The 26,901-nt window shown below is 37.3% G+C and overlaps 1 protein-coding gene across 2 annotated transcripts in view; it reads right to left on the bottom strand.

Annotated features, from left to right (window-relative positions):
* The window catches only part of SAMSN1 (SAM domain, SH3 domain and nuclear localization signals 1), a 176,375-nt gene that overhangs the window by 56,330 nt on the left and 93,144 nt on the right, over positions 1–26,901 (bottom strand). The window contains exon 1 of one of the 2 annotated variants that reach the window (XM_050782361.1): positions 5,778–5,928. The exons of the other annotated variant lie outside the window; for it this stretch is intronic. Coding sequence (XP_050638318.1) covers positions 5,778–5,834 — 57 coding nt within the window. The 5' untranslated portion in view covers positions 5,835–5,928. Of the gene's footprint in view, positions 1–5,777; positions 5,929–26,901 lie in introns of those variants that run through there. 2 annotated transcript variants of the gene reach the window in all.

Genomic DNA, 26,901 nt, shown 5'->3' with positions numbered 1-26,901 from the left:
ACATCACACACCAGGGCCTGTTGTGGGGTGGGAGGAGGAGGGAAGGGGGAGGGATAGCATTAAGAGGAATACCTAATGTTAATGAGGAGTTAATGGGTGCAGCACACCAACATGGCACATGTATACATATGTAACAAACCTGCACATGTACCCTAGAACTTAAAATAATAAAAGGAAGAAAGAAAAAGCAAACAAAATCCTGTTTTAAAAAAAAAAAAAAGAAAAGTACATAGCTCGGGTGAGTATCCATACTTGAACCAGGCTGTATATAGTAGACCAAGGGTGTATTACCCTGTAGCCCCAAGATGGCTTTGGATGTGGCCCAACACTAATTCATAAACTTTCTTAAAACATTGCGAGATTTTTTTGTGATTTTTTTTGTTTTTGTTTTTGTTTTTCTTTTCTTTTTTTTTTTTTTTTTTTTTTAGCTCATAAGTTATCCTTAGTGTTAGTGTATTTTATATGTGGCCCAAGAAAATTTTTCTTCTTCCAATGTGGCCCAGGAAAGCCAAAAGATTAGACACCTCTAGAGTAGACTGAAGAAACTTCTTTCACTTTACAAATATTTATTGAGAGTCTACTACATTGAAAGTATTATGCTAGCTGCAGAGGGAAGATATGTGGTGCTTACTTCAATATGAGTTCATTTTTAAAAATATTTGACTATTAAGAAAGTTGTTGGCCTGGACAACCTAGCGAAACCCCCATGCCTACAAAGAACATAAAGATTAGCTGAGCATGGTGGTGCAGGACTGTGATCCCAGCTACTCGGGAGGCTGAGGCAGCAGAGTCACCTGAGCCCAGGCAGGCTGACGCTACAGTGAGTGGTGATTGTGCCTGCACTTCAGCCTGGGTAGCAGAGGGAGAACCTGATGAAAGAGGGAAAGGAAGTGAAGGGGAGGGGAGGGGAGGGGAAAAGGAAAGAAAGAAAGAAGAAAGAAAGAAAGAAAGAAAGAAAGAAAGAAAGAAAGAAAGAAAGAAAGAAAGAAAGAAAGAAAGAAAGAAAGAAAAAGAAAGAAAGAAAGAAAAAAGAAAGAAGAGAAAGAAAGAAGAGAGAGAGAGAGAGAGAGAGAAGAGAAAGAAAGAAAGAAAGAAAGAAAGAAAGAAAGAAAGAAAGAAAGAGAAAGAAAGAAAAGAGAGAGGAAGGAAGGAAGGAGAAAGAAAGAAAAGAAAGAAAGAAAGAGAAAGAATGAAAGAGAAAGAAAGAAAGAAAAAGAGAGAAAAAGAAAGAAAGAGAAAGAAAGAAAAGAAAGAGAGAAAAAGTAAGAAAGAGAAAGAAAAGAAAAGAGAGAGAAAGAAGAGAGAGAGAAAGGAAGGAAGGAAAGAAGGAAGGAAGGAAGGAAGGAAGGAAGGAAAGAAGGAAGGAAGGAAAGAAGGAAGGAAGGAAGGAAGGAAGGAAGGAAGGAAGGAAGGAAGGAAGGAAGGAAGGAAGGAAGGAAGGGAGGGAGGGAAGGAGGGAGGGAAGGAAAGTTTTTACAATCATAGGTGTTGACATGTGTGTGTCCCAGACACCTAGAGGGATTTCTCTGATGAACTTCCTGCATAGTCAGAGACAGGAATGAGGATTTCTAAACTTACAGATGCTCTTACAGACATGGTCTCCCTGATCTCCATAAACTTTAGCCAGCAATTCAGGTGGAAACAGAAATAATATCTACAGTCCTGTTGCTTATAATGGCAGTATATTAAGAACGGAAGTATTGGAAACTAACATATTTCACATCAGTTTCATTTTTCATCTAACTCTGTGTCTTCTTCAAGGTAATTAAGCTTCCTTATGCCTTAGGCTCTTTACATATGAGGCTAAATAAGAGTCATTCTCTCACAGTTGTTACAAATATTAAATAAATTAGTGTACAAAGACCTGTAAGCACAGCAACTGACATGAAAATAAACCAACGATGAATATAGAAAAATAAAATATTTTAGTTGGAAAAACAGATAAGGAAAATTGTTATGTTCTATAATTTAAGCATTTGTAGAGTGTAATGCAATAACATTTCATCAAATCTGAATACTGTATATGCTTAGAAGTTTGTAAAATCACTATCAGTAGTGGGCACTAGTAGTAAGAGGGTAAAACAGTCAGTTGTGGTTGCGCATGCCTGTAATCCCAGCACTTTGGAAGGCTGAGGTGGGAAGATCACTTGAACACAGGAGTTTGAGACCAGCCTGAGCAACATAACAAGACTTCATCTCTACAAAAAATTAGAAAGTTAGCTGGGCTGGTGGCATGGCGCCTGTGGTCCCAGCTACTCAGGAGGCTGAGACGGGAGGTAGTTTGAGCCCACCCAGGAGTTTGAGGCTGCAGTTAGCCATGATTGGACCACAGCAACTCCAGCCTGGGTGACACAGCACGACACTGTTTCCAAGGTAAAAACAAAATTCAAGAAGAAAAATAACAGTAACTTGCATGTATATTAAGCAAGCCTATTTTTAACTAATATAAGTATAGAATACTTAACTATTATTCCTCCTATTTCTTTTTTAATTTGGAATTTATCTATATACAGCAGAGAGGTCTGAGACATACATTAAAACCCTTAGAAGTTATTGAGATTCCAGTACATGCAATGGGTTTCTTTTGTAATAATTCTGCAAGAATTTACCAGTTTCTGTTATAGAATATCTATAACAGGCACATGGTAAAACTGTGGTTAACATGTATTCGGATTTACTCTTTTTAAATTCATGAACATGTTTATTGATAAGTTTTAGGAATAAAAGAAAATAATAAATTATTTTTGATATAGGACTCAAAATCTATTGCTACATGTTATATACATGAATGTTTTGAACCTTCTCATAGCTGTAAGACCTATTTGAAAATACTAATAACAAAATCTTTGTCCATTAATTATTAATTAAAAAGTTTCATCATTTTTATTTGAGGTAACATTATTTATAATATGCATTGCATTTGAATTGGCCAATAGGTCACTTGAAATAGAACCAATGACAGTTAACAAAAGCTAAATGATTAAATATTTTCTTCATTTTTAATATTGTCACTTTTTACCCTACTATAGCATTTACGATTAAAAAAACACACACACAAAAACAAGACAATCTCTTTCAGAAATTCTGAGAGTATAGTATGAAGAGTTTATGTTTCTGGGTTAGGAAATGTAAACTAACATCTGGTGTGTAGTGAAGACAGTGATTCCCTATATTTCAGACCAATTTCTTGATGGTTCTGTTTCTAGTCATAGACCCTTTCTAGACAAAATTTCTTTTCAGTAAATGAAAGGATTTGCACTCCTTTTTCTACGCGCCTTTCATTTGTAGGGATTATCGTAGCATCCACCTCTGCCAATTTTTTTTTTTTTGAGAAAGGGTCTTGCTCTGTTGCCCAGGCTGGAGTACAGTGGCACGAACATGGCTCACTGTAGCTCTCAATCTCCTGGGCTCAAGCAATCTTCCTGCATCAGCCTCCTGACTAGCTGGTACTATGTGCACATGCCACCATGCCCAGCTAATTTTTGCATTTTTTTGTAGAGATGGGGTTTTGCCACATTGCCCAGACTGGACTAGAACTCCTGAACTCAAGTGATTCACCCGCCTCAGCCCTGCAAAGTACTGGAATTACAGGTGTGAGCCCATGCACCTGGCCGGATACTGCTCTTTATTCATATAATATGCAAAGAAAATTACCCACCAAAATAAATGTGAATTAAGAGGAAAAAAGAGTTATTTTAAGACATAATTACAAATGGAAAAATATCACTTCCATGTTAAAAGGAAAGAATCCAGTTGAATGTATGAAAAACATACCTGTACATCTATTCTCACATCTCTTTAAATCCATACAGAATGAAACCATCTGTCTAATGAAAATAAGAATTCATTCACAACAAAACTTAGCGTTTCCAATGTTACCATTTTCTGTGATATGTTTTGTTCAAAGATGTACATATTTTCAAATATATTTTTATTTTGAATAAGGAAGTCAAGATTAACAATATTCTAAGCATATTATAATAGTTACTGCTCTTAAGGCAAATAATGATGGAGTAAAGTATCATTTTGAAAATAGTTTAATGTCATAAATATGACTCTAACTCACTATAAAATACAGGCTTTATTAAATACTCTAGATTTTAAATATTTTGAGGTATATCATTCTCCATATTAACTTTTATGATCTTCCCTAAACCTACAATTGTCAACTATTTGTTGCACTTAATCAAGTAAATATCATATAAAATTAATCTTAAATAGAAGCACAAGTCATGCTTTTAAAAACTTTTTTGTATTATTTGGAAAATGTTACTTTGAATTTTTCTTATATTAGGGAAAAAATCATGATATGTTATCTAGCTATATTTTAAACTAAAGATGCTTGTCTATCCATTATTATGTATATGGGTCAGAAAGAATTAATATTAAAAATCATTTATTCAGGGGCCGGGCGCGGTGGCTCAAGCCTGTAATCCCAGCACTTTGGGAGGCCGAGACGGGCGGATCACGAGGTCAGGAGATCGAGACCATCCTGGCTAACACGGTGAAACCCCGTCTCTACTAAAAAATACAAAAAACTAGCCGGGCGAGGTGGCGGGCGCCTGTAGTCCCAGCTACTCGGGAGGCTGAGGCAGGAGAATGGCGTAAACTCGGGAGGCGGAGCTTGCAGTGAGCTGAGATCCGGCCACTGCACTCCAGCCTGGGCAACAGAGCGAGACTCCGTCTCAAAAAAAAAAAAAAAAAAAAAAAAAAAAAATCATTTATTCTACCTTTCCAAAGATAGGAAATCATTTATTTTTGTTTCCTTCAGAAAAACTTGGATGGTAACTTCCAAAGAGTTTAAAAATATTGACCATTGTTCTATATCTCATCAATTCAAAAGGTCATAATAAATGAAAGAAACCAACCTCTTTCTCTGAAAATGGGTGCCTAACATACAAAGACTGATAGACAATAAATGAATCCTTCAAAAAAAACTGGACTCAGCTATTGTTTATCTCAGAAAGAGATTAAAAATTTTATTTACCTAAGAAAAGAAATGTACACATATTGGAGAAATTTTCTGACATTGGTACATTGTAAATAGTTGTTTTATGTTATTAATAAATCTAGAGTTCTACAATAGAATCTAAACTTTATCCCATGACCTATTTTTTTTAAAGTAGCACTTATTGCCAAGACAAAGAACAGAGCAACATTCTACATATTAATATTACCAATTTGTCAAGTTACCAGTATATGGTGTTTTGATGCTTCTCGAAACACAGCCCAATTTTTTGTGTAGTAATAACATTAGTTCAAGAGAATAGCAAATATACATCTCTACAACAAACTATCATAACAACATTCAAAAATGAGAAAAGTCTTATATTTAACTTAACATTTCCATTTTACAACCTTCTCATAACTCTATTTTGAAGAGCTAACCTCTTAAGAGATAAAATTCATTCAGTAGACTGTTTAATAGACATTGACAATCTCATAGTCATTAAAAACGTGCAAGACGACTTTACGATAACAAATACTCAGAGACCACTAAATTGATTTTTTTGAAGTTGAGCCGAACTCAAACTTCACTTACAGATGTAAATGTTCCAATATGCACTATAAGACAAAATTACAGAGACAATAATTGCTAGGTGTGATTTAAAATCCAACTTTGCAATTTAATTTTTCCATATTTGCCATGAGGCCTTAAACCCTACGTTTGACTTATGACTCACAGATGAGAACATTGTATGTGTTCAAACACACATATGTGTTTATTTTCTATTAAATAGTTTGATTTTATTTAACTATGTATGAAATTTCCTTACCTTTGGTTTTTGATGTTTCTCCTTCTCTGAAACATTGGATGGCTTTCTCTTGAGCATTTTGAATCCTGACAACTCCTAGTGAGTGCACTTTCTGCTGTTACAGAAACAACTGAAAATAGTCAGCAGTGTGCTGTCTAATGTACAGCATCAGATAAAGTTGAGCCCAGGGACCTGCCACTTCCTCCTTCGGTCAGGATATGACTTCAACATTTACATGGGTAATTTTTTTTTCTTACGGTAATTCTTTGGTAACTCTTTATTGTCCTGCTATATTCTATGAGGTATGTTCCAAATCTCATACTTAGATATGCCTGCAGTTACAAGAGCCGTAAGGATTTCAAAACAAAACTAAGCAAAAATCTACAATGTATTCCATGGGTAGAAAAAAGAAAAATCAGAGACAATAACTGAAATAAAACTTGAGATGTTGGCTTTCTATTATTAAAAAAAAAATAAAAGAATACTCAAGGTAGTCAAGTTTACATATATATATATACATTTTTTTTTCTTTTTTTCTTTTTTTGATACAGAGTCTCGCTCTGTCACCCAGGCTGGAGTGCAGGGGCATGATCTTGGCTCACCGCAACCTCCACCTCCCAGATTCAAGCGAGTCTCCTGCCTCAGCCTCCCGAGTAGCTGAAATTACAGGCACGTGCCACCATGCCTGGCTAATTTTTTGTATTTTTAGTAGAGATGGGGTTTCACCATGTTAGCCAAGATGGATCTCCTGACCTCGTGATTCGCCCACCTCAGCCTCCCAAAATGCTGGGATTACAGGCGTGATATATTTCTAAATAAACACTGTTAGAAGATGAAATAAATAAAAACTGTTAGACGACAAAATAAGTTAGACCTTAAACAATATTAATCCTACTTGAAGCATGTATGCATATATTTTAAAATATGGATTAGACCCATTCTAAATATAAATGGGAACCTGACTGTAAAAGTAAATGTTTATGCATATGTAACTTTTCTAATGTATTAAGATGTTGTAAAGTCCTGGTTAACAAAGAGATCAATTAAACAGAACCCCCAGTTAACCATATGTCTCTGTGCTACAAACGATGCCATATACTGATAATTGCTGTCCTGGTGATGAGTCAATGGATCAATGGCTTCTTCAAATGAAACGCCCAGAGCTTCTATTGAATAGGCCTAGTAGAGCTAATATGACTTACTAAGAGTTTCTTCATGGTTTTAAACTGTTTATTATCATGAAAAAAGCAAAATACCCAGAAGTAAAAGGAGGAAGTTCAAGCTTTATTGTTAACTAGGGATTTACCAAAGGGAGACTTGCAAAATATATGAAACTCTGGTTCTATTTGAGCAACCCGGATTAAGAAAATATACCTAGATTTCTGTTTATAAATCCTCTGAATTGAAAAGCAGTAGTGCCGTATTCTTAATCAGCAGCTTTTCCACTGACTTTGTTTCTCAGACTTCCCTCACACTTCTAAGCCCCACTCCCTGAGGCCCAAATTTTACTAATTCATTTAACAAATGAGATTCAAATTTCACTAATTCATTTAATAAATATTAAATTGATTGTCTATTATGTGCTATCTGACAATATTTCAAACCTCTTGACTAGCTAAAAACAATCTGTTTTTGTTCTATAACAGAATTGAAAGAATATACTTTTCAGGATTATGGTTAATATGCCTATTATTTTATTACCAGGTAATAAAAGCAGACTTTTAATTTTGAGAATTATTGAGCTAGTGTTTTTGAATTCTGACACAGACAGAGAACACTGGAAAACCTGAGAATGCTGAGGTTGGGTAATTCCCTAGAAATACATCTCTTAGACTTTCAGTTAGGGCTTGGGTTAAGAAAGTAGGCTAGGCAGATCTTTTGTGTCATCTCTTAAGAAATTGAAAGTCATAAAAAATACATTTTTTAAGTGAACCTGTTGCACCCTCAACACCCCCTTTTCTTCATCTATGAATAAAAATTTAATTATGGAGTTGAATCAATAACAAAATGGCAATGATAATGCTTCTACTTACTCCATGGCAGAGTTTTGTTGATAATAAAATGAAATATCAATAAAGGACATACTTATTAGATGATTCATCATTTCAGTAATGTTTTGTGTCAAAAAATGTTTGTGAACTCTAAAAAGACATGATGTTTCAAACAGTTTGGGGCGGTGCTTGCTGTAGGTTATATTTCTCCAGTGTTTCTATAATACAATGCTAAAGAATAGAGAACACTTACATTTATGAGACCCATGTCTGGACTAGATGCGGTTTTTAAAAGTATTATACTCCAGCAAAAAAAAAAATATATATATATATATATATATCCATTTATGGATCTCTAGGCACTTCACCGTCTTTAACATTACAAGAAATATTTAAAATGTAAACAAAATAAGTATTTTCCTTCAAGTACAGGTGGAAAAGGAATTTTCCAATCATTCTTTCACTCAAGAAAAATGTTTTCTGGGGGTTAAAAGACAGATTTGACATTTGAGGTCCCATTCATTACCTATGTGAAACTTCTTGATCCCCAAAAAGATCAAGTGACAAGGTGGTAAATGTTTTTATCAATTATCTACTATTTTATGGAATTTGGAGACACCAAGATAGTTAGTGAGTGACACAGTGATCCAGCAAGCTCAAAAGTCACAGATGGACAGAACAAGAATGAAGTAGAGTCAGTACTGAGCACACCTAACTCCTGACCATGTTTAAACCACTGGGAAATCTGTTGCTTAACATGTGTTCTGAAATAGGGAAATTGCAAAAGCACAGTCTTGGTGCTTTACAATACCTTAATGGTCTTACATCCCAGACAGAATGGAACTTTGTGTACAATCTCTGTGTCACGAATCATGAGTAAAAATTTTAAAGAAATTGCAGTCGAATGACAAAGATCGAGGTGTATTTTTCAGGAAAATAAGGTGAGCCATAAAAGGATTGTTTCAGCAACCCAACAAATATTTTATTTAGTGTATTGCTAAAACACAAATCATAAAATTCGAAGCATAGGTGGAAGGAAACTAGAGATCATGGGACATTCAAAGTGATGTCCTCGATTCTGAGACATTGAGGATCTCCATCTACATCTCTCTGCCTTCCACCATCAGGTTGAAGAATACAATTAGATAGTAGTTTGGATTAATCCTACTCTACATTTTTTTTTTTAGGACATGTACACTTGTTCAATGGATGAAGGGTTTTCAAATCAAGTCTTTTAGAATGAAACTAGATTCTCCGCATTGCTCTAACAGTTAAAACTTCTCTAACCTGTAGAGTTGGTTGGGCACAATCTTATGTATGCCTCCATGTATTACTGGGACAACCATGACCAAGGGATATTTTATTAACTCTAACTGAAAATCCTCCTGACTATACCTCAAGTGCTTTGTTACAGGAGGACAACAGAGAGACAAATTTCAAGAATTTGAAAATAAGCAAAATAAGGTTGTCATCACAGAGCCCAACTCTGAAATTAACATTTAATATAAGAATAATCATTTTATAGAAAAAAAGAACTGTATTCCATTCAAACCTGTAGAATTTACTCATCTATGATTAAGAAAAGGAGTCATTCATACAAGTAACTTAACCTTGATAAATCCTCTCTTCTTTTGGGCCCCCTCAGAGAAGGCTTACTTTCTATAGTACAGGGAAGAGAATTGTATTCAAAGAAGTTGAGTGGGGATATTGTGTTCCTACCTGTTTGTGGCTTCATGGAAGGGGAGATCCTATAACATATTAAAAAAACTGTTTCTTTCTAAGGGTTTCCTGAAATAAGTACACACTGGCATCTGATGATGTCCTGTGCAATTCTGTATTTAATAATTCAGATGATGGTGCCAAGCTCTATAGAGGGGTCTTGGTGTTGTACCCTCCTCTAGTTATCTAGCTTATTCTTACCATAAGTGGATTAAACATCTCAACACCTCCTTGTTTGGATTTGGGAATTTAAGAGAAATGATGGAATGGATATTCCCCCTGGCCTATGGGAGGGGTGAAGGAATTTGGTGGGGGGGATAGTTGCTTCCTTGTGAATCTCCTATATTTCCTAACTCTCTAAAGTTATTTACTCATTCTCTCTCTGGAGTTCCTGTTTACTGATTCCTTTCTCTAAGGGACCCAGCCCCTACCCAGCTCTTGAAATCCCTTCTAATGTGTTACTAATTGAAAAGCGGTACAGTCACTTTAGGCCGGGCGCCGTGGCTCAAGCCTGTAATCCCAGCACTTTGGGAGGCCGAGACGGGCAGATCACGCGGTCAGGAGATCCAGACCACCCTGGCTAACACGGTGAAATCCCGTCTCTACTAAAAATACAAAAAAAAAAAAAAAAATTAGCCGGGCGAGGTGGCGGCGCCTGTAGTCCCAGCTACTCGGGAGGCTGAGGCAGTAGAAAGGCGTGAACCCGGGAGGCGGAGCTTGCAGTGAGCTGAGATCCGGCCACTGCGCTCCAGCCTGGGCGACAGAGCGAGACTCCGTCTCAAAAAAAAAAAAAAAAAAAAAAAAGAAAGAAAAAAGAACAAAAAGAAAAGCTGTACAGTCACTTTTCTGCTTCTCCTGGTGACCTGCTCCAGCAAGTGACAAGCTCATGTTTTGGGGAGATTAGGGGAAGATAAAATTCTGATTCTGTTAACAGGAAGTGGCAAGAAGATGGGAGCTACTGAGGTGTGCTGTTTCCAAGAAGATGTGAAATCAAGCATATCTATCACAAAGACTAATTTCTTCTAAAAACTGGCCTCAAGTCTACATGAGAAATTAATATTTCACCTGTTAATTTCTCCCTATAAGACCTTGCCTGAGTTTCATTGCAGAGTTCCGAAAAAGTCAACTAACAACGATGAGGTGATACCCAAATAACTTCTAAATAATTAGTGAGTTTGGGGAGAATCTGAATTAATTTTACCTCAAACAGAAAAAGGACAATAACACAGACAAGTACTGGAAGTATCCATTCAAGTTGGTGAGTTAAAGAAAAAGAGAGCTTAGTCAACTTTGAGTATCTTAATCCTCCAGACAAGATAATCTATTGCATGGAGATTAACACATCATGCCATTTTTAGCTGGATTTCAGTAAACAAAAAATGTGTTTAACTACTTCCCTTTGTTTTTATTTTAAGCTCTATGAATAAATGATGATTTAACTCCTTGGGTAGATATGTCTACAGGAGATAAAGGCAGTATTCATATGGACATCAAGTACCTGGAATCTGTGATTGCCATTTCTCATTATAAATGTAAATACTGCCATTGTGGTTCATTAGAATGTATTCCCAGAAAAGGATCTACCCTTGATGTGCTCAAAATACTATGTTTCTGAGAGGTTAGAGTTGCTAGTCAGACTCTGGATATCTTGGGAAGCCTCTTAGAGAGCCTGGCCTGGAAAAATTACTGCTTATTTTAAATTTCCAAAGAGATAATGTAGCACATTATCTTGTTATCTTGGTTATAGAAGAAACAGATAATTGGGATAAATAAAAAGGACCAGTGATCTAAGATGAATGGTGAACCTAAAGAATCATACAGGATAAAACTGCCTTGAAGAGACAAAGAACTTCATAAATTACATCTATGCCTTACAAGATGTTTGAATGTAAGAGAAGACCGAGTACCAAGAATGAGTAGTATCAGTTCAAAGTGATTGGAAAAATTAGGGAGGCTGATAAAGTTTAAGATTCAAAATAAATGCAAATTACTTGGATTACTTCAATAAATTATAAGTATTTCCTTTCTAAGTGGTTTTAAAGTCATATAAGGACCATAATGTGGTTGACATAACAAATAATGATAAAATTTAATCCATATATGATTAAAAGTTACAATATTCATGAAGTAATACTTCTCCAAGTTAATAACATTAATAATAATGACTGTCATCTTGAGTGTTTATTACATAAAAGAAATTATGCTGTGTGCTTTGTAAATATTTTCAATATAATCTTCACAAAAATCTTCATAAGCTGTTACTAATATTATCATCCTCAACTTCCTGGTGGGGTTTGGTAGCGTGTCTAGTTTGCACAGCTAGGAAGTGGTGGAGTCAGGATTCAATCCAAAGCCTCAGCTCATAACCATCACTCTATGTCATAAGTAGGTCTTGGCATACCTAAATACCTGGCATAAAATGGGAATGATTAATTTGGCTGTTGGGGTCAGGAATGCTAAGAGCTAGGGGGAGGGTGATGTTGAGTTGCTGGCTGCTGGTTGAAAAGAGAATTGGTTCAATCATTACATGTGTAAAAAAAATTGAAACCAGTAAATCTGCAACCAATCCAGAACCCTTTCCTATAATTAAGATTCAGTATCATGGGGACAAGTCTGCATTTCAGGCCCCTCTCCAACCCAAGCTACCTTGCTGTGACACTTATGGGCCCTCAATTCTACCCTTGATAATAATCATTGTCTCTAATTTTATGCTTACAAAAATGGGTGTAGGTAATCAGAGTACAAGCACAAATGAGACTTATGCACACTTTATGAAATTCCTTTCTATGAAGTTCCTTGGTGCTATGGTCTGAATGTTCATGTGGTCCCAAAATTCATATGTTGGAATTCTCACCCTCAAGGTGGAAGGTAATAGTAGGTAGGGCTTTTGGGAGAATTAGGTCATGGGGACAGAACCTTTATGGATTGCATTAGTGCCTTCATAAAAGAGGCTGTAGAAACATCCCTCACTCCCACTTTTCCACAATGTGAAGACACAGCAAGAAGGTGCCATCTATGACCCAGGAAACAGGCCCGCACCAGAAGAGAAATCTCCTGGTGCCTTCATCATGGACTTCCCAGCCTCTAAACTGTGAGAAATGAATTTCTGTTGTTTGGAAGCTACCCCAAGTTTATGGTATTTTATTATAGCAGCCCAAATGGACTAAGTCACCTGTTTTTGTTAAGGCATCTATCTGTAAAGTTACTACCACTAGCACATTCCGTTTTCTCCTTGAGTTGGAGGTTTAGCTCTCCAATTTCTGTTTCTAAAGAGTGTTTGTTATTCTCCCAATCTTTGGCTCTTAATTTTGTGTTTTTGCTTGCCTCAATATCAAATCCAAGTTGTGGTTATCATCTTCACATTTCTACAATATTGTTCCTTTCTACATTTCTAGATGTCATTTAAAGTTTTGCAAACATAAAAATACTTACACTAAAAAGGTCAGAAAACACAAGCACCCTCTCCCATCCTTCTCTATTCCTGGACTTCCTCTTTCAACTCTTTCGCTGATCCTTCCAATATTAAAAAAAAAAAAAAAGTTTCTAGTTGGTTAGGTTTCTTTTTCTAAATAATAGACCAGTATTTTCTTGATTTATGCATTAGGCATTATCTACTGATTCCTGTTTTTGTCCATGAGGATTTTGTACTCTTCTCACTTCCCAACTCCTTTATAATTATTTTGTTAAATCATTATTCACTATTTACATTATCATGATGTAAATAATTTATTCATGGCTGAGTCAAATAGTGTTTAATGCTTTATGTTCCTTTTGTTGCCTATTTTTGGAATTTCTCCTGTCTTTCTTTTTATATGATTGGTTCTCTATATACTGTTAATATTTCCCCAATAAATGCTCTGGCAGGTATTTTAAGTGATTTGTTTCAAATATTTAATTTCAAACATCATACTTGTCATTTCAAATGCTCAAACACATTAGACATTTTTTTCTGTTCTAATGTGTTCTAACGTGGCTTAGTTGTTCTCCATTGAGGATGGAATGGAATTTCTCCTTAATCACTTCCAATTATCTCTTGGCCTAAGTCTCACATGATGTTTCTTTTCGTCTGCTCTCTCATTTGCAGAAACACACCTCCGTAACAGAAAAAGGGCACTTACATCCTTTTAGACCCTTCATATTTGAATGCTATATTGACTTGAAATCAAATTCTAGCCTGAAAATCACTTTTTTTCTTAATATTCAGAAGGCTTCTCCAATTGTCTTCTAGCTTTCAGAGTGTTGAGAAGTCTGCACAAGCCATTGTGATTCCTGGTTTGTTGTGTATGGACTGTTTCCCTCTTTCTTTTTCTCTGCCTCTTTCCTCTATATTTTCTTTGCATCTTTGGTATATCCTAAAATGTCATATTATGTGTGTTGATATGGGTTATTTAAAAACTTCTCTTCAGGCCTATGTTACCTTAATAAGTTCTGCATCTCTCTTTGTTCTCTCCTTCTGGAAACTGATTAGTCCAATGTTCAACATACTGGATTGATACTCTCATTTTATTACATTGCTCTCTGTTTTTCATTTATTTGACAGTTAATTTTCCAATAAAATTCCATTACTCTTTCTACTAATTACTGTAAAAAATGTAATAAATATTTTATTTTAGCTAGGTTTTTAATTTGCATAAATACTTTCTGATTTTTCCCTTTTCATAACATTCTGTTCTTAAGTTTTGGAAAGGCAGTGAGACGTAATGGTTACGAGGGTGGACTTTAACCACACTGCCTAGGTTCAAATCCTGACTGTCATTTACCTGGGTGCCCTTGACAAGTTATTTAGCCTTTCCATAAAATGCACATGATAGTAATGCTTGAAAGATATGGCTATGAGAATGAAAAGAGACACTATTATGGAGTTGTTGGAAAAGTGCTTGGCACATACTAAATACTAGATAGTAACAAGTAAATACTGGGAATATATACTATTATCTTTCTGAAGTTATTATCATTTTTACAATTTTCCTTCTATTCCCTTCATTCTCTTGTTTTATTCTGACTTCTTCTGTTTGCTTTGATTTCAGTCTTTCATATTTAGGCTGTTATCAAGTGTCTGGAGATTGTGCTCTGTAGATACATTACTAAGATCATGGTATAAAAACCCCAACTGGAAGTTCTATGTAAATGGGTGGGCTTGTCAGGTGATCAAGTAGCAAGGAAGCTTTTTGTTTTCTTTGTTTTTTTTTTAAATGTTTTTATTTTTTTGAGACAAAGTCTTGATCTGCCACCCAGGCTAGAATGCAGTGGCATAATCACGGCTCACTGCAGCCTTAACCTCCCAGGCTCAAGCAATCCTCTCACTCAGCCTCCTAACTAGCAGGAGTTACAGGCATGCACCATAATGTCTGGCTTATTTTCTATTTCTTGTAGAGATGGGTTCTCACTGTCTTCTCAGACTGGTCTTGAACTCCTGGACTCAAGAAATTCTCCTGCTTGGCCTCCCAAGTGCTGGGATTACAAGCACGAATCACCACACTTACCCCGAGGAAGCTTTTTCATCAGAAGACCCTCAAATGCCAGTTTCTGGAGTTCGTTTCTTTGTGACTGTTCAGGTCTATACATACTCACCTTTCCATGCCCTTCTGGGCTGTGGAGAAAAGAAAGTAGTTTCCTTGTTGCCTTCAAAGACTGAGCCTCTCAGGGCCTCTGTAGTGCACACTGACTAATTTCATTGCAGCCTCCTCGTCTACAATTTCTGAGATTGCAACTTGCTCCAATTCTCCAAAACATTAGTTGACATCCTTTCTATCCTTCTCCCAAATCTCTTTGTCTCTTTAGGTTTGCATCGTCTTGGTAAATGTATGTAGCTATTTAAACAAAGTCTAGTTTTTGTCAACTATATTCCTTCACATTTTTTATTTTTTATTTTATTTTTTTTGAGACAGAGTCTCACTGTGTCGCCCAGGCTGGAGTGCAGTGGCGCGATCTCGGCTCACTGCAAGCTCCTCCTCCCGGGTTCACGCCATTCTCCTGCCTCAGCCTCCTGAGTAGCTGGGACTACAGGCGCCTGCCACTACGCCCGGCTTTTTTGTATTTTTAGTAGAGACAGGGCTTCACCCTGTTAGCCAGGATGGTCTCGATCTCCTGACCTTGTGATCCGCCCGCCTCGGCCTCCCAAAGTGCTGGGATTACAGGTGTGAGCCACCGCGCCTGGCCTATTCCTTCACATTTTTATTAACTCCAAGTCTCTTCCTTCACCCTGCCCTTTAAAACATTTGCACATATCTATCTTATTTGCTCAGCTCCTAATTATATGAAAATATGGCAGGTGTTGATTCCTGTCAATACTCTCCCTACCTTACAGCTTTCAGACTGGCGTAGGGACATGGCAGAATGACACAGTAAGAAGAAGGCAAGACACACATGAAGCCTTTCCACTGAAGCCCATTCTTACATTTAAGTGACTGTTCTTTCTCCACATTTTCATATTCTTCTCACGAGCACAAAAACACAGTATTCTGTGGAAGTTTGCCTTTTCATTCTTTATAAACAGGATAAAACAACCAAAACTCAAGTTTTTATTAAAAATCTTCAAAATAATTTTTAAACTTAGAATGTTATTCAGTACCACTGAATCGTGCCTCATTTGGCAGAAAGGCAATTCTGTCCATATTACAATACTGACAGAACAAATTGATCTAAATTTTGCACAGAAGTGCTTTGTTATTAACTTTTATCTGAACATAGTACACTTCGTGTATAATATTAAAATCCCCTGCTTAATTCATACTTTATTCCCCAGAAGCAAAGAGGAAAGCAGATTGTACTGATCAATAGACCATGATTTCCTGTCTCTACCTACTGAAGAAAAAGGCAATTAATAGAATTTCATTGAAGAGTTATATATGAGCTTCCTTTCCTCAGAAAAGCTATTCTTAAACAGGAAGAGCAAGATCATTTCTATTTCCTTTCTATTTTCACTCATCAGAGTGACCAGATTATTTTTCAGGCCTGATCATTTGAAACTACAAAGTTGTAAAGCTATAGGAGAGAGTAACTGTAGAGTCTACTTCTTAAAACAATCAAAAGCCTCATATGATCTTCATGCTATCAACTCTGAGAACAATATAATGATAAGATGAAATACTCCAATTGCATGTCAGTCAAAATCAAATTTCATATGTATATTACATAAATATGCATATATACTTAGGTATATATGTACGTGTATATGCATGTGTGTGTTCATACACATACACATATAAGGATGTTTCAATTAAATGGAATTCCACCTTTTCTTTGTAACATGAAGGGTAATAAAAGAGCTTCTTAGGAGACTGAGTATATTGTAAATAGGTGCACATTGCTTTCTCCCACCCCAACACACAAAGTGAGGTTTATACATGAAGTGCAAAGCCATAGCGAGGCGGGCCGCCTCGGAAACCTACCTGCATTCTAATTTTAAAGCATTTGCATGTGTCATTTGTGGGAAGAGGAAACAAAAATCTAGTGATCATTTACAGGATTTTAGAAACATGTTACCTGCAACTCAATTCTATTTTTTTCTCTAATAAGAAAACTTTTCCATAACATTTGCAGCCATGCTTATGAGAAATGAAAGAAAAATCTGGTTTTCTTTGTCAACTGAGTATATAATAAATCAAATATCCAAGTTAACATCTGTGCCCAGCAACATTCTCTCCAACCAGAATAATAATAATAATAATAATAATAATAACAATAACTGATTAACTACAAACCAATATCTGATTGGAGAGAAATCAGATTTCTTGTTATGTTTCCAAGGGCATGTAATTCTGACCTCCTGAAGTGGCCCTTGCAAGCAGTGAAACACTCAGACTATTAGTTTTTGGCTGAGCAGGCCTAGCAGAAGAGTCTGCTTTTCCTTGTCCTACCCATCCACAGAGGCCCTGTGGTGTGAAGAGAACATGTGGACTTTGGAGGAGTGATGTAGAGTTGTGTTCAGACAAGCTACATGAACTTGAGCCTGACACCTGTCCTCTCTGAGTCTCAAATTTCCTCACTCATTAAAAGGAGAAAATAACATTTTTTTTCATGAGATTATAGTTGGGATTAAATTGTGCAATATGCATAAAATTCCTGACACACAGAGAGTCTTAACAAATACTCATTCCATCCTCTCTCCTTCAGGGACAAAAGTAGAAAGCATGAGATTCCTAGGAATTCAAATCCCATACTTCCTCCAGGACGTGGTCATAGTGTGACCCAGCTTCCGGGGAACATGTTCAACCTCTGTTTTCAAAGCCTGTACACACATCATTGCTCTTTTAACCTGGTGTTTTCTTGTCGTCACATGCTATAACGATATTTGAATATGCTATTTATCCCCGGCTACCAGTTAAGGGAAATTTCTATGGGGAATTCACTTCTGCTTTCACTTAGATTTAGCATTTAACTGTGGATTTGCAATTGCACTTGACACAAATTGCACACTCTTTTCCATCACCAGGAAGGCTGGAACACTTCTGGCCTTTGCCTATCTATGACATTCTCCTTTCTTTCTCTGACCTGGTCACGCTGGTGTCTCTGCACTTGGACCACCAGTCAGTTCTTTCCTATCCTGGGATTTTGCTCAAGCTCTTCCTTCTGCTGGAACTGCTTTTCCCTTTACTTTTGACATGGGTGGCTCCTTGTCATCAAAGTCTGCTTTCCTTCAGGCCACCTGTTCATGGAGGTCCTGTGGTGTGATGAGAGCATGTGGACTTTAGAGGAGTGATGGCATAAGCCTTCATGTCACCGCCACAAAGGGCTGTCTCCAAGCAAGCACTTATAGGTGCTTGATTGTTTTTACTGTTTTGATGATTTTTTGTGTTGTTGGTTTATTTTGGTTACTGGAAGGCAGAAGTTAGGACTATTGCTAACACCTGGCAGACAGGGGCTCAAGAAATGTTTGTTGAATAAATGAATCATCTCAACTGTATAGGTGTGCACATTTTAGGCCACCTCCTTGGATTGACAAGTAACAGGTTTAAAACTGCAGAATCCATACCCCTCAAAACTCAAAAGGATGATGGCAGGTAGAACAAATGTTGAATTAGACAATATCAGAAAAAAATTCAGCAAAAATTTGGAAACACACACACTACAAACTATTAAAAAAAAAATACTTTCGGCTGGGCACAGTGGCTCACATCTGTAATCCAATCACTTTGGAAGGCTGAGGCAGGTAGATCCACGTGAGCTCAGGAGCTCCAGAGCAGTCTGGGCAACATGGAGAAATCCCGTCTTTACTAAAAATACAAAAAATTAGCCAGGCGTGGTGTTGCACACCTGTAGTCCCAGCTACTTGGGAGGCTGAAGCAGGAGAATCGTCTCAACCCAGAAGACGGAGATTGCAGTGAGCCGAGATCACATCACTGCATGCCAGCCTGGGCGACAGAGCAAGACTCTATCTAAAAAAATAAATAAATAAAATAAAAACTTTCTGCTGTATGGAGAAATTCATAAGATATGTCAAAATACCTTCCTAATGATGATAATGATCTATTATTGATCTTTATAACATTCTGTCCCATGGCTTCAACATCTTTTAACATAAATTATTTTATTCTAACAGCTTTCCTGTGAAGTACTTATTCTGATTCTTATGCCTACGAAAAACTATTTGAATTTCCTTTTCTACCGACTCAGCTCCTGATTCCAGGACTTCTAATTCTGAACCCACGAGTTCTCCTGCAAAGCATTCATTGAAATGAACTATCTCCTTACCCACTGAAAGAAATTATGCCGGTCCCATCTCCTCTAAAATCCTGGCCCTATAATTCTCTGAATATTAGAACTTGACTTGAATTTGCCGACTCCTGTTTGTGCAGATAGTGCTTTAGAAAATCAACACTTCTCCTTTGGAAGAGAAAAGAAACTTTCTTTACAAGATAATAAATACATAGGGGAAAAACACGGGCTTTTGTTTGTCTAGTTTATGGTACAATCAGTATGTCATGTGGTTCATGCAAAAGCAGCTTCTTTATTTCAGCCAGCAAAGGTCATCTCTTCTGGCAACCAGTAGGTGAACAGAATCCACTCAGTAGTATCACCTTACCAAGGCAGCAATGGGGAAACTACAGAAGTTTGTTGCTGGTCTTTAAACCAGCACAGCTTTGATCACCACCTTGGAAAACCCTAACGAGTTTAAGAGTTTTTTTCTATGACTGACTAATGTCTTGACTAGTGAAGGGCCCTTGGGAGAATCTCTCTCTGTCTCTCTTCTTTTTCCAGAGACAGGGGCTCTCTGGGTTACCCAGGATGTAATTCAATAGCATGATTATGGCTCACTGTAGCATTGAACTCATGGGCTCCAGAGATCCTTCTAGGCCTCCTGTATTGCTAGGACTACAGGTGCAAGGTTATCCCTATGTTGCCAAGACTGGTCTTGAACTCTGGGCCTCAATTTATCCTCCCACTTCTGCTTCCCAAAGTGCTGGAATTACAGGTGTAAGCCACAAAGCTTGGCCTCAAAATCCCTCTTTCAGGCAGACAGAGATAAGAAATAATGGGATTTGAATTCCCCACAGGCATAAAATATTGTTTCTGGGCTCCTCCCAGAATTCTTGTCGCAAGATTTGGAAGGAGGAAGTTTCATCTTATTTGTTTAACAATTATTTACCAAATGTCTATTACGGGCCTGGGACTCTATCAGGTGTCCAAAGATGAAAGGTATGAGCTGTGCCTTCCACGATTTCACAGTTTAGTGGGAAAACAGGCAGATCAACAGAGAGTGAGAATCCAATGCAACATGTTCTGTATCAATCTGAGATGTGATAAGCAGTGAAAGCATAGATGATAAATTGTTAATTTGCCTGGAGAAGTTAGGAAATGTTTTACTAAAAATGTAATTCTTGAGAAAACATTTAGTGAAACAGGAGTTTGTCAGGTGGACAAGATAAATGGAGGGCATCATCTAGCAATGGGCAGAGTATATGATAAGATTAGAGGCATGACATGGGTACTAAAACCATCTTTGCAAGATTAGGACAACAAGAAATCTGACATAACTTACTCCATCTTGCTTCTGACCTCCAGGGTGTCCTTGGGCATTCCTGAGTGTAGGTCAAGCTAACTTGGAGAAGAATTTAGTTTATAGTTTAATCTTAAAGCAAAGATTAAACCTCAAAGCATGTCTCTTTCTTTGTTCAGGTAACACTATGCAGACAGGAGAGCTCTAATATAACATTTTGGACCAAACTGAGAGAGAAGAGTGGTATCTTTTCTGCATTCTGTATGTCTGTTTCATAGACAAGAAAACACTGAGGAAGTTTAGTGATCAAGAAGCTTTAGAATTTTTGAAAATTGGAAGAAAGGTATATTTCTCTATTTCCCATCTCTGCTTCATGCTCCACATTTTAGTCAATGCCTTCTATCTAACCACAAATATAACTGTGTCCCTCTCTTGCTTCACAATGGTTCTTCAATGGTTTCCCACCCCATATAAATGTATACATGCTCACCTTACATTCAACTCTACACTATTGAGCATAGTATATTAGTTTTCCAAGGCTGCCATAACAAAGTCGTACAAACTGGGTGGCTTACAGCAGCAGATGTTATTGTCTCAGTACTGGAGGCTATAAGTCCAAAACTGAACTGTCTTTGTAAAACTAATGAAAGGCCACAATGTTAGGCTTTTATGAGAGGGACTCCAACACTGATAAGATAGACACAGTTTCTAGAATTCCTTACTGCTCAAGGGTCATGTAGCCAGAGGTTACAATATTTGTGACTTCCCCAATTTCTCCTATAGATAATATCGCTACTGTAGAATCTAAGATCAGTTTTTTGAGATATCTTTCACACTGCCCCACCCAGACTCATGACTCAACTGGTCATGTGGCCTCATCCAGAGGCAGACTCAGTGCCCGAGGGCCATTTTCAACACCCTGCGATTTCAGTCCCCAGACAATCAGAAGCAGCCATTTCTTTACCCTCTGCCCACAAAATTGTCCATAAAAACCACCTCCAAGCCTTTGGGGAGATCGAGTTGAGTGATAACTCTAGTTCTTCTGCATGGGCTGGCCTCAATCAATTAAATTCTTCTCTACTGCAATGCCATAGTTTCAGTGGATTTATGTTGTTTGCGTAGTTGGCAGGAAAACCTGTTGGGCAAATACAGTATGGTCTAGAACTGAGGAATAATTCCCTACATCAAATGTACATGATAAATAAGGAGAAAGATGTGGGAGGGGGATGACAGGTGTTAGTTTACAGCCAGATTCTGAAGCATTTGGAAGGCATGTGTTATTGGTTGAACTGTATGGCCAAAAAAGATATGTTGAATTTCTGACCCCCAGCACCTCAGATTGTGACCTTATTTGGAAATACAATTGTTGGCAATGTAATTAGTTTAGTTAAGATGAGGTCATATGAAGTAGAGTGAACCCTTAATCCAATAAAACTAGTGTCCTTGAAAGGAGAGGGAAACTTGGACACCCACATGCACAAAGGGATGACCATATAAGAACAAACAGGGAGACTGGCCGTGTGAAGATGGAGGCAGTTAGTGGAATTATGCCACCATGAATCAAGGAGTGCCTAATGCCCAGGGTTATCAGAAGCTGAAGAAACAAGGAAGGAGTGTCCCCTAGAGGCTTTGAAAAGAACATGACTCTGCCAATACCTTGATTTTGGACTTTTAACCTCCAGAACTGAGACAATAATATCTGCTGCTGCAAGCCACCCAGTTTGTATGACTTTGTTGTGGCAGCCTTGGAAAACTAATATACTATGCTCAATAGTGTAGAGTTGAATGTAAGGTGAGCATGTATACATTTATATGGGGTGGGGAACCATTGAAAAACCATTGTAATGTGGCACATATACACCATGGAATACTATGCAGCCATAAAAAAGGATGAGTTTGTGTCCTTTGTAGGGACATGGATGCAGCTGGAAACCATCATTCTTAGCAAACTATCACAAGAACAGAAAACCAAACACCGCATGTTCTCACTCATAGGTGGGAACTGAACAATGAGATCACTTGGACTCGGGAAGGGGAACATCACACACTGGGGCCTATCATGGGGGGGGGGGGGGGGGGGAGGGATTGCATTGGGAGTTATACCTGATGTAAATGACGAGTTGATGGGTGCTTGATGATGGGTGCAGCACACCAACATGGCACAAGTATACATATGTAACAAACCTGCACATTATGCACATGTACCCTAGAACTTAAAGTATAATAATAATAATAAATAAATAAATAAATAAATAAATAAATAAAAAAGAAAAACCATTGTGAAGCAAGAGAGGGCCACATTTATATTTGTGGTTAGATAGAAGGCATTGACTAAAATGTGGAGCATGAAGTAGAGATGGGAAATAGAGAGATATACCCTTCTTCCAATTTTCAAAATTTCCAAAGCTTGTTCATCACTAAACTTCCTCAGTGTTTTCTTGTCTATGAAACAGACATACAGCACGCAGAAAATATCACCCCTCTTCTTCTCTCAGTTTGGTCCAAAACGTTATATTAGAGCTCTCCTGTCTGCAAAATGTTACCTGAACAAAGAAAGAGACATGCTTTGAAATTTAATCCTGCCAGATCCCCTTACTTAATGATGGGAATGTCACAATGAAAAATGATAGTACTAATATAATAATATGGACTCTTAAAATGATTTTGATATTGATATTTTTATGATTAAAACATTCAGTTGAAAACTCATCACCATGAAATGAATAAAATTAATATTCCAGTATCAAGCAATTTGACTTCCCAGAATTGTTTTTCTTGATCTTTCTCCTAATTGGAAAAATGAATTCATATCCATATCTTGAACTATCTACTCCCATGCAAGCAAAAATGCTAAGACGTATTCTATAAGTAAGATCAATACTAAGGATACTGTAATAGGGCTGTAATTTTCTGTTACGTGCATTTCCTCCAATGTAATGAACTGTTATGATAATTGGTAGCTTTAATGAAAGCAAATGACTTCTGTCTAATTTGGGTAGGTTGTATTCCAAGGTATGATGTTCCTAAGTCTATGTACTCTTTAGCTGTTTCTAATCTTGGATAGTTTAAATAGTTCTTACTATAAATGCAGAAAAATTGAGTATGTTTTCAGTATTTCAAACAACATAAATGCACATGCACACACTCTACAAGTCATATATCTTTACCGAAATGACCAAATTCACTAGAGAGCAAGGAGACACTGCTGAGGCATTCTGATTCACATTCTGCAAAGTCATCATAACCTCCTGAGACACAGCATGTCTTTGCATATATGAGTAAATAGTTTAACAACTATAAGATATGTCCCAATATATCTTTCATTTCATTTACTGGAATACCAAAACTGACACTGATGACAAAATATTAATTATATGAAATAACCAAAAATGTAAAGTCTATGTTTCTAATTGAATTATATGGAAGGAGAAATTTAACCTGATGTCACTTTGTTTTGAACACAAATTACACAGTGATATTATTGAATTAAGACTCTGTAAGTATGAAAAACTTTTGTGTACACAATTTAGTATTCAGATGTCTTTGGTACTTTTATGTAAAATCATAAAACTTATTTGGGAAAGTTAAGGCTCGGAGAAGAGCTGAAGAAGCTCAATTTAAGGGGGAAAAAAAAATAAAGCTGAGAGCAGCACTGGGTCTAGAGCCCAAGTGTCCCACTTGTGGCACAAATATAGTGTAGTCTTATCACATGAGTGACCTTCTTCCCCAGTTACTAAGCCCTGGGTACAAAAACAACAGTGCTTTCTATACTTAGTGATTCATAAAAAATGATATTTTAGAGAGATGAGTGGCCTTAAGCAGAATTGCACAATAGTTTCTTACCCTGCAAATCAAATGTTCTCCAACAGGTATAAAATACTTGGAAGGAGCTGTGAATGCCCCATGTCAGCAATTGACATATGTGTCAGCATAAGTAGTGGTAGAATTATCTCAGTAGGAAAAGATTTAACAAGAATATAGGTACCATTAAGATTAGTAGCAAAAGCGAACCAAAAATCGCTTGTATCTGCATGGGGTGGTCAAGTTGGGTATACTTACCTACCTACTGGCATTCATTCATTTTGTCATTCCTTTACGCCAACACCATTTTCAAGTTCCTACTATATGTTCAGCATTGGTAAATACATTCATTTTTCAAAAGTCTGATTTGCTTAGACTATCTGGATTTTTTTAAATGACTAATGTCTGGTTCTGAACCCATGCCATTGATTTCAAATCAGATAATCTAAGAGGACCTTAGATGCCTCCATACCGACTTGAAGAAGAGTTTTATGGAGACGCAGATGGAGAATATGGATTATATGTTTAAAAGCCACCATTTCCCATACTCTCATACTCAGTCTCATTCATTATTAAAGCATAGAAGTAGATGAGAAGAAGGGAGATTTCTTGGAAGAGAAAAATGAGCGAAATGAGCAAACATTTACTGATCATCTGCTATAGATTACTGCATCTCACTAAATCCTCTTAACAACAGTATCAAGTGTTATTGTCTCCTGTGTTGCAAAGAGGAAACTGTGGTACAAAACAGCGAACTCACCTAAAGACAAAAAGCTAACTAGTAGTCAAGAGGTAAACCCAGGCCTGTCTGACACCACTACACCACACAGCCAAACCTGTTGTGCAGAATAAAACTCACAAGCAAATTAGTGGAGAAAGATGCTAAACCAAAAGCAACTCCATGCATTTCTTTAGCACTTGGCTGTACATCTAAAGCTTGATTTTTATAATCAAAGAAGATAGCCTCTTTATCCTTTTCCTCCTTCCCTTCTTCTGGGTTCTTTCATTTCATTTTCTACTTTGTAATTCCTTTCCAAGTGCTCACTATGCTGTCACCTTCTCCTTAGACCCAAGGGAGTATTTTTTCAGGAGCAGTCAGAGGAGGAAACTGAAGGCTGGGGAAGATCACTCCAAATCCACTCAGGAGGAAAAGTTACAGCATGCATGATTTCCAAAGCAGGGCTCAGGCTTCAAAGGAATGGAGAAGCAACTGAAATTGAGCAGAGGGACAACAAAATGGGCACACCAGGGAGCTTGTAAAACCCAGAAGGAAAAAGAACATGTTTTGGGCTGGGAGCGGTGGCTCACGCCTGTAATCCCAGCACTTTGGGAGACTGAGGGGGAGGTAGGTGGATCACCTGAGGTCAGGAGTTCAAGACCAGCCTGGACAACATAGTGAAAACTCGTCTCTACTTAAAAATACAAAAATTAGCCGGGCATGGTGGCATGTGCCTGTAATCCCAGCTACTTGGGAGGCTAAGGCAGGAGAATCACTTCAACCCAGGAGGCAGAGGTTGCAGCGAGCTAAGATCACAGCACTGCACTCCAGCCCGGGGAACAGAGCAAGACTCTCTCAAACAAACAAACAAAACATGTTTTGGTTTGTGTACATCACAGAAGGCCTCCAAGATGCAGGGAAAATATCGTCAATGACTCATCCTCTACTGATAACATTAGCTTTTATACCAGGAGCCATGCTGAGAAGTTCAGAGACAGTGTTAAACTGCCAAAACAAGTCAATGAACTCAACAAAATGCATTTCTTACACATAAATCTACAATTGCCTTGCTAGTTTTGTGATGCAACTTTCTGAAATATTTGTTTCCTTTTAACACGGGTTCTTGGCCTCCATCTATATACCAAGCAGAGACCTAAGCACCAGCACATAAAATATCTCTTAGCATCCTAACCGTAAGTCTGGGAGAAAGCTTTATTTTTCCCACCACACAGAAAAGGGACTGGGGATAGGACAGTAGTGTGACTGCGGATGTCATGGATTCCAAATTTAAACTCAGGATTCCTTCCTTTAAAGTCTAGTGGTCTTTCTCTGATACCATGCTACATAAACTTTCAACATCATGATGAATAGATACAACGCTAGCCACAATAAAAGTGCAAAAATGCTCTGAAGATATTAGGAGTTCAATAAATATTTGGTGATTGGTAGATTTGTATAATTTCAAAAGGCGAACCAACGTACTTTGTCTGCTTGCCAATGGGACGTATGTCTAGACAATGAAAATAACAGGAACACATAAGAATTTATTCACTTCCAATTACCTATCTGCAGATGGACTTGCTCATTGGTTCTGTTTTTGTTGTTAGTAAAGACATAATCTTACCTTTTTAACAATTTTCCCAGATCCACAAAGGGCAAGCTGCTACTCTAGTTGACAACTCATTGGCAGTAACCACATTTAGAGTCAGTTGTGTTTTAGTCAAAGGAGACGTTTCTCCACTTTTATGTGAATTGAAGTAATGCACAACAAATATAGCTGTCAAATTTACTAATTGTGTTGAATAAGGATATCCAAGTGTTGCAAGACCATCAGAAAAAGCACGTTACAAAAGCTAAGTACTCAATTTCAGAAAGCCTTTTAACATTAGTATTTCAAAATCATTAATTTTGTTACCATTTAACACCAGTGATGTTCATTTCCCACAATCTATTCTGACATTTAAAGGAACATTTTTA

This window comes from Macaca thibetana, chromosome 3 (assembly GCF_024542745.1).
Source record: "Macaca thibetana thibetana isolate TM-01 chromosome 3, ASM2454274v1, whole genome shotgun sequence".
Classification (NCBI taxonomy): domain Eukaryota; kingdom Metazoa; phylum Chordata; class Mammalia; order Primates; family Cercopithecidae; genus Macaca; species Macaca thibetana.
The sequence above is the reverse complement of the archived record's forward strand: the minus strand, read 5'-3'. Positions and strand labels throughout refer to the sequence as shown.